The sequence below is a fragment of the Strongylocentrotus purpuratus genome, unplaced genomic scaffold (assembly GCF_000002235.5).
Source record: "Strongylocentrotus purpuratus isolate Spur 01 unplaced genomic scaffold, Spur_5.0 spur5_scaffold_20, whole genome shotgun sequence".
Lineage (NCBI taxonomy): Eukaryota > Metazoa > Echinodermata > Echinoidea > Camarodonta > Strongylocentrotidae > Strongylocentrotus > Strongylocentrotus purpuratus.
In genome coordinates this window covers 4,908,014-4,916,777 of record NW_022145606.1, presented here as the reverse complement: position 1 = coordinate 4,916,777, position 8,764 = coordinate 4,908,014, and the positions used below count along the sequence as shown (strand labels likewise).

The window sequence follows — 8,764 nt, the reverse complement described above, 5'->3', positions numbered from 1 at the left end:
CGCGCTAAAACTTCAGCGGCGACCGAGCGATGCCCTAAAAACGAGCGGTGCCTGGGCGGCCGCCGCTCGGTGGCCGGGCAGCTGCCGGGCAGAATTAGTTAAAAACTCGCCGCTCGGCCGCCGAGCAGGCTACTTTTGGGTAATGTGACCATAGCATAAATGAGGATTTCGCGTGTTTGTCCCAGAATTCACACCCTAAAGCTATGGTCACAAATCTGAGCAGCGACCGACCGATCAGTAGCGTGCTCGGTCGCTGCTGGAATTTAGGCATCGCCCAGCAATTAGGTCGGTGCCGGTCGGCGACTACCCAGGCACTGAGCGTATTTTGGGCGGCGAGTGAAAAGTGAGCAGGCGCCGCCCAAATTTTAACTCCGCGCTAAAACTTCAGCGGCGACCGAGCGATGCCCTAAAAACGAGCGGCGCCCGGGCGGCCGCCGCTCGGTGGCCGGGCAGCCGCCGGGCAGAATTGGTTAAAAACTCGCCGCTCGGCCGCCGAGCAGGCTACTTTTGGGTAATGTGATCATAGCATTAATGGGTATTTCAAAAAAGTTTACTCCTGAACAAGTATTGTTAAGTGTTAACCCCTTGAGCATTTTGGAGCGCGATAGAAATTACTATTTAAGTTGTTGACAATGTAAAATTAATCATATTGTGCGTCTAATGTAATATTCACAATGTAAACAAGTATTTCAATAGAGAAGCAATAACATGAACCTTTACACTTCTAAATGGGTTTACTGCACAGCCATCATATCAGCACTTTCTTTGAAAACAAGAATTATATTTCAAGTTTGATCTGTTTTCTTTAAAGTATATGTAGTATTTACAAAAAGTACACAATGCATGGGTTCATGTGATATTCATACCATGCCATGATACTGACTCGCACTAGATAAGCTACCTCTCGAGTCAGTCGTCCACACAATAACCAAAAATGAAAGAGCGCCGCACGTCTATCATCTTTGCAATAACTAGCTGGGCGGCGGCGGGTAGTCTCGCCAATGGGTAATTATTCTCCCCCCCCCCCCCCCCTTACAAAAAAAAAATCTATGATATTCCTATGGTACGGCTCTATGGTGAATGGTATTTCTATGATATATTATATGGTAGAATATATTTCTATGGTATACCACACAATTGCTGAATGGTGGAGTTCTATGGTCAATGGTATATCATTGATGCCGTCCTATGGTGTATGGTATTTCTATGATATATTATATGGTAGACTATATTTCTATGGTATTTCTGTTGAATGGTATCCCTATGGTGGAGGATATTTCAGTGGTAGCTCTATGGTAGATGATGACTTTATGGTATATCTATGGTGGTTATGTGACTCTATGGTGGCTCTAAAGTGAATGGTAGATCTATGGTAGCTCTATGGTGGCTGTATGGTGTATGGTATTTCTACGGTATGTTATATGGTAGAATATATTTCTATGGTATTTCTGTTGAATGGTATCCCTATGGTGGAGGATATTTCAGTGGTAGCTCTATGGTAGATGATGACTTTATGGTATATCTATGGTGGTTATGTGACTCTATGGTGGCTCTAAAGTGAATGGTAGATCTATGGTAGCTCTATGGTGGCTGTATGGTGTATGGTATTTCTACGGTATGTTATATGGTAGAATATATTTCTATGGTATTTCTGTTGAATGGTATCCCTATGGTGGAGGATATTTCAGTGGTAGCTCTATGGTAGATGATGACTTTATGGTATATCTATGGTGGTTATGTGACTCTATGGTGGCTCTAAAGTGAATGGTAGATCTATGGTAGCTCTATGGTGGCTGTATGGTGTATGGTATTTCTACGGTATGTTATATGGTAGAATATATTTCTATGGTATTTCTGTTGAATGGTATCCCTATGGTGGAGGATATTTCAGTGGTAGCTCTATGGTGGATGATGACTTTATGGTATATCTATGGTGGTTATGTGACTCTATGGTGGCTCTAAAGTGAATGGTAGATCTATGGTAGCTCTATGGTGGCTGTATGGTGTATGGTATTTCTACGGTATGTTCTATGGTAGAATATATTTCTATGGTATTTCTGTTGAATGGTATCTCTATGGTAGAGGATATTTCAGTGGTAGCTCTATGGTGGATGATGACTTTATGGTATATTAATGGTGGTTAGTGACTCTCTGGTGGCTCTAAAGTGAATGGTAGATCTATGGTAGCTCTATGGTGGCTGTATGGTGCCCGGCCCCCCCCCCCCCCCCCCCCACTCAGGGGTCGGAATGATCGCATGCGTGTTGCCAAAATGTCCGGTAAAGGGGTACTTTTCGTGCGACAAAGTCCGGCCCGAGAATTGTAAAAAAAAGGGGTGTATTTGACTTTTCACCCGGAGATTTCTTTAAAAAGGGGGTGTTTTTTCTTTTTTTCTCTCATCTCTTTGGACTCCTGAGAAATTATTCCGAATTTAGGGGGGTACATTGAGCATTTTTCCTGATTTAGGGGGGTCTCCAAAGCCCGCGAAAAGCCCGCGAAAGGGGGGTTCGAAAATGTTGGCAGTCCTCAGATAGGGGGTGCTTTCAAAAAGAGGGAACGAGCATATGCGTACCCTAAATAACACTGAGTGGGGGGGGCGGGGTATGGTGTAGGGTATTTCTACGGTATGATATATGGTAGAGTATATTATATGGTATTTCCGTTGAATGGTATATCCCTGTGGTGTAAGATATTTTAGCAGTAGCTCTATGGTGAATGATGACTTTATGATATATTTCTAGTGGTTAGTGACTCCATGGTGGCTCTAACGTGGCACTTTTTACATAAAAAGGGCTCCTTTACTTTAAAAAGTGCCCCTATTATTGTTTTTAAAGTGCCCCTTTTCCTTCGATAAGTTCCGGTTTTCCTTTGCAATAAGTGTCCATTTTCCATCTCTAGTAAGTGCCCCTTTTCAGATACGAGAAGTGCCCCTTTTCACTTTTGATAAGTGCCCCATTCACCTCTGATAATTTCCCTATTCAAATCTGAGAGGGGCTTTTCCCCTTTTAATAACTACCCCTTGTTTAACTTGGATAAGCGCACCTTATATTTTCACATGTGCCCCCTTTCCTTTCTAACAAGTGCCCCCATTTAAAAGAGAGCCCCTTCCCTTTATCATAAATGCCCCCTTTTCATCTATGAAAACAGTTACTTTTCATTCTTAAGTCCCTCTTCATTCTTATAGTCCCGTTCCATCTCTAGTAAATGACCCTATTAAATTCTGAGAGGTACTCGTTTTATTTTGACAAGTGTCCCTTTTCCTCCTGATAAGTGCTCTTTTCATCTTCAATAACTGCCCCTTTTATTTTGCCCCATTTAAAAGAGAGCCCCTTCCCTTTATCATAAATGCCCCCTTCCCTTCCTAATAAATGCTCTTTTTCCTTCTTTTAAGTGCCCCATCCTCTTCCCATAATTACCCCCTTTTCATCACTCATAAGTGCCCCGTTTATCTTGACATGTGCCTCTTTTCTTTTTAATAATAGCCTGCACTTCCCCCTTCTCATAAATCCCCCCTTCCCCTCGTATTAAATGCCCCTATTAAAAACTGATCGGTGCCCCTTTTCGTACAACAAATGAACATTTCCCCTTATTATTAGTGCCCCTAGCTTTTTCATTCTCATAAGTGCCCCTTTTCTTTTCACCTCAGATAATTACCCTTTAACAATGATACGTGCCCCATTTTTCACCTTCTGATAATTACCCGTTGTAATTTGACATGTGCTCCTTTTTTTTCTTCTAATAAGTGTCACCCTTTTCGATAAGTGTCCCCTTTTCCTCTCATCACGTGCCCCTAATTTCCAGCTACTAAGAGCAATATCACCCAAAGCACACTCGCATTTCTAGATGTTATAATTATGGTACTTATCAAAGGTCTTTTCAGTCTTCTGTTATGATAATGTAATAAACCCATCAGGATTGGGTTTTTCTTCTTTATAATTGATGTAATTTTTCGCACTGCGACCTCACAAATCTTATTTATAAAGACAAAAAAAATATTGAAATCATCCCTGATAATGTAATCACAATATAGGGGGTATATACAATTTTTTTTTTTTTTTAAATATATATTTTCGCTTTGAGATTTCCCTTTGTAGGTGCCCTATTCATTTTCTCCAGAAAGTGCCCTTTTTGTTGGTGCCCCCCCCCCCGCCCCCTCCCCCCCCCCCCCCCCCCCCCCACTTTGGAAGTCGCTCTACTGCCTCTGTTTGCGCTCAATTAGTCTCAATCAATTAAAGAAATCATTAAATAAAAAATTCTAAACCAAATTGTAACAAGTAATGTATATCAGCAGAAAGTAGATAACAAGGGCTGTTTGCTACCACCTTGTGCCCAAGATTTGAATAACTCTTCTAGCCGTTGGTCTCCAATTTCTACTCACTGAAAATGCTTCGCAAAACTCCAAAATATGTGAGGAAGAGGAAGGTGTTCAAAGGAGATCAATACCAGATATTACAGAAGAGTAACATGAATGCTGGAGAGGTGCCAGAAGAACTACAGCTAATTCAGAGATCGAGGAAGCTTTCCCTTAATAAGTGTTTGGACAGCCCTATTTTCGGCCCTGGTCCCACATGTGAAGATCCGCGTCATTAGTGGCCCACAACTTGCAGCTGCTTTGCAAAAGGCTCACGTGTGTCTGGGAGGTATGTACTTACTATCAAACAATATTTTTAGTTTGCAAACTGTTACTTTGAGATTGTATTGCATGCTCAAGGGGTGAATGGCTCAAAAAGCCAAATCAAATGATTAAGAATAGAGTAAAGGAGGGGGTTATCGACCATCACCAGTTTTCGGCCGATCCGTTGGATGCATGGTAAAATCCCTTTAAAATCCATCGCATAACAGCATATCATATATCCCACACATACCATACCATGCCAGAGTCACTGAAGAACCACATTTGCAATGGAAAATATATTCTAAAATATCACATTTTAGCGATGTAATCGGCGGTCCCGCTCCCCGAATCTGAAAAATTAAGTATCTTACGCGTGTAAGGAATATGGGTACCCTAAAATGAGCTTTATTTCAAGTATTTTTCAGATTTAGAGTCCGATTTTGTGTGAGTCGCAAGCTCAAAAGTATCTCATCGCATGTATTTAATCAATGCAGCCGGATACCGCAGCGCACACACGATATCTCTGTCTAATTCAGATTCCAATTTCTGATCTCGCAGAGGTAGTTTTCGGCACGGGAAGCTCCGGCTTGGGATACCTGCTCCGGCCGCTAGTGCTGTAGATCAGTGGGCAAACGCATGGCGCGCTTGCTTGCTTCCTATTGACTTTGTACATGCGGCCGAAAACTGCCTCGCTAGGCCGAAAACTACCTCCGAAACAGTGAAAATGGAAATGAATGTTGTCATAGCAATTCATGATTTTTTTTCTGGGATTCTTTCTTTGTTTAAATAATAATAGTATTTGCTTCATGATTTGAACAAGAAATGATAATAAATAGGAAGTAAAGAGTCCAAAAAAAAAGGATTTTGTCTTAAGTGGCCGAAAAACCCCTCCTTTACTCTATGGTGAATCGAAGTGGGGGCATCGGAATTGTCGTGAAATCTGTGAAAATGTGTATTTGTGTAATATACTACATGTATGTCATAACTAGCACTTTGTTATTATTTGGGGATTGTGTTTTTCAAAATATTTTCCCTGTTCCATAAAGTGTTTTGGATATCTTTTACAGGGCATCTCATTCCTCTGGAGAATTTGTCAAAGAGGAATGGGTTGAACTGCGCCATGGTCCTTGGTTGCTTCATTTGCAAGAAGGAGAGGACATTCTCTTCATCAGAAAATGAATGTGAAGGACGTGGAAAGTCTGCAGAAATAAACCGCAGAGCTACTCTGGCAGCAACGGAGGTTGGTTTGGCACGGGATAGCTTGTGCGACTTGCTGACCATCCTCGGAACAGCCCTACTAGTCGAAGCCCCTAGCTACAACAGCCACATAGCCACTTTATCTTCCTTATCCCAAGAGGTTAGTCACCAGCCTTGTGTTTTCTTCATTACATTATCTTATCTGTACGTACATTTAATCCAAACATATTTTTATTTCTTAATTATGTCAATAGACAGTATAATACATGTACATCAATATCCCTTCTTGTCAAATCAAGGGATGAAAATTAATTAAATATAAATATTTGTAATAGGGTCTAATAAGTAAGGGGCCTGAGGGAACTTGAAATTTACTTGTTATTTATTACAAACTCTTTTTTTTTTTTGCAGACCAGTAAGGATCAGAAGAAGAAGATGGCAGCATGCCTACGTCAAAGGGCCATGGAAAAGGATCTGACCATCAGGTAAAATGATTATGTTAACGTGGCAGTGCCCTACGATGGAACATGGCATAGACGAGGTTACACATCGAATCAAGGGGTGGGGGTAGTGATACCGATCGATACAGGGGAGATTGTTTGACACAGAGGGTCTATCAAAATCGTGTAAACAATTTGAGTATAGAAAGGGTTGGGTCTTCAGTGTTCTCAGCCAGAGGGACCTTGATCGCCTTCAGAGACTCCAAAACTGAGCAGCAAGGCTTGTCTTTTCTGCTCCTCTTCGAACTCACATACAACCTCTTTGACTTGAACTTCATTGTACATGTTTATACAATGTTTTAGAACATTTCTGTGCTGTAACTCAGTGCCTTAGTTTTTATTGTACATGTTTATATATTTTTAACTTGCCTTTCATTTTAGTCATGTTTACATACACACTATATATGACATTTTAGTTATTTAGAGGAACTAGGGTGATATATATGTGGGTATTTATTACACCTTAGTAGAATAAGTCCAAGTAATATGTGTTGCAATTATAAACTTGCCTTTCATTTGAGTTTTTATTGTACATGTTTATACAATGTTTTAGAACAATCCTGTGCTGCAACTCAGTGCCTTAGTTTTTATTGTACATGTTTATATATTTTTAACTTGCCTTTCATTTTAGTCATGTTTACGTACACACTGTATATGACATTTTAGTTGTTTCTTTTTAACTTGCCGATTATTTAGAGGAACTAGGGTGATATATATGTTGGTATTTATTACATCTTAGTAGAATAAGTCCAAGTAATATGTGTTGCAATTACGAACTTGCCTTTCATTTTAGTTTGTAGTGTACATGTTTATGTGATATATTTTTTACTTGCCTTTTATTTTAGTTTTTAGCATATGTACATGCATACAACTTTTGATATAAACCAAATACATCCTGCCACTTTCATTCAATTCATTTTTTTAATAAGCATCATGTGTGTATTGTAAGTTAACATTTAAGTTTAGATTTCTCAAAAATTCAATATATTATAGTCACCATTCTGTGTACTATAGAACGCACTACAGCCACCATTCTGCTAACCATAGATCAAGATCCAAACTACCATTCTGAATATACCATTTCAAAATGCTACAATTAAGCGTAACATTTTGTTGCATATTTTGAATGGTAGTGAATGGTAGATGACTGGTGGCTCTATGGCAGATGAATGGTGGCTCTATGGTAGATGAATGGTGGCTCTATGGTAGATAAATGGTGGCTCTATGGTAGATGAATGGTGACTCTATGGTAGATGAATGGTGGCTCTATGGTAGATGAATGGTGGCTCTATGGTAGATGAATGGTGGCTCTATGGTAGATGAATGGTGACTCTATGGTAGATGAATGGTGGCTCTATGGTAGATGAATGGTGGCTCTATGGTAGATGAATGGTGGCTCTATGGTAGATGAATGGTGGCTCTATGGTAGACGAATGGTGGCTCTATGGTAGATGAGTGGTGACTCTATGGTAGATGAATGGTAATGAATGGTGGCTCTATGGTAGATGAATGGTGGCTCTATGGTAGATGAATGGTGGCTCTATGGTAGATGAATAGTGGCTCTATGGTAGATGAATGATGGCTCTGTGGTAGATGAATGGTGGCTCTATGGTAGATGAATGGTGGCTCTGTGGTAGATGAATGGTGGTTCTATGGTAGATTAATGGTGGCTCTATGGTAGATGAATGATGACTCTATGGTAGATGAATGGTGGCTCTATGGTAGATGAATGGTGGCTCTATGGTAGATGAATGATGGCTCTGTGGTAGATGAATGGTGGCTCTATGGTAGATGAATGGTGGCTCTGTGGTAGATGAATGGTGGTTCTATGGTAGATTAATGGTGGCTCTATGGTAGATGAATGATGACTCTATGGTAGCTCTATGGTATATGAATGGTGGCTCTATGGTAGAATATGTAGGTGTGGCCTAATTTGAATAAATGAATAAATTTGTCCCAATTATTTTAATTAGTTCTATGGTAAATGAATGGTAGATCTATGGTAGATTTGCTATGGTGTTTGTATGGTAATCTATGGTAGATTTGCTATGGTGTTTGTATGGTGTACCATAGAGATTTTTTTTGTAAGGGCCATTTTCCTAGCCCCGGTCTGGCCTTCAGGGCTAGAAAAATAGTAAAGAATTTAAACTTTAGACATAAATGTGGCACAATACATTCTCATTTAGAGTATCAAACACAAACACAACCACAGCCAGTGCTGACTATGCATTTTAACTACCCATTACCACAACACATTACCTAACCACTACGTCATACCTGCATAGCTTACCCGAGTATACCAACACACTGACAGAGTGTGAGATCATGGCATGCTTAATGATATGGAGGTCAAAGGTTAGGATATTCTTTTCATCTACTCAATCTGATCAGCTATTCAGACTATAATTTGCCATTGTTCGCTTTTAGACTAGGCACGCAATAGAATGACATTAT

At 40.2% G+C, this 8,764-nt stretch overlaps 1 protein-coding gene across 1 annotated transcript; it reads left to right on the top strand.

Annotated features, from left to right (window-relative positions):
• The first annotated feature begins 4,322 nt into the window (after positions 1-4,322).
• Positions 4,323-7,222, top strand: LOC115927173. The gene is made up of 3 exons (XM_030992655.1): positions 4,323-4,638; positions 5,681-5,970; positions 6,222-7,222. Exons 2-3 carry the CDS (start codon positions 5,734-5,736, stop codon positions 6,297-6,299), a joined length of 315 nt encoding a protein of 104 aa, XP_030848515.1. The 5' UTR covers positions 4,323-4,638; positions 5,681-5,733; the 3' UTR covers positions 6,300-7,222.
• Positions 7,223-8,764: the final 1,542 nt, after the last annotated feature.

Bases quoted from the DNA above. Each gene is read 5' to 3' on its own strand.
- LOC115927173 (XM_030992655.1), top strand. From the start codon at position 5,734: ATGGTCCTTGGTTGCTTCATTTGCAAGAAGGAGAGGACATTCTCTTCA. The intron at 5,971-6,221 runs GTTAGTCACCAG...TTTTTTTTGCAG, and splicing joins TATCTTCCTTATCCCAAGAG to ACCAGTAAGGATCAGAAGAA.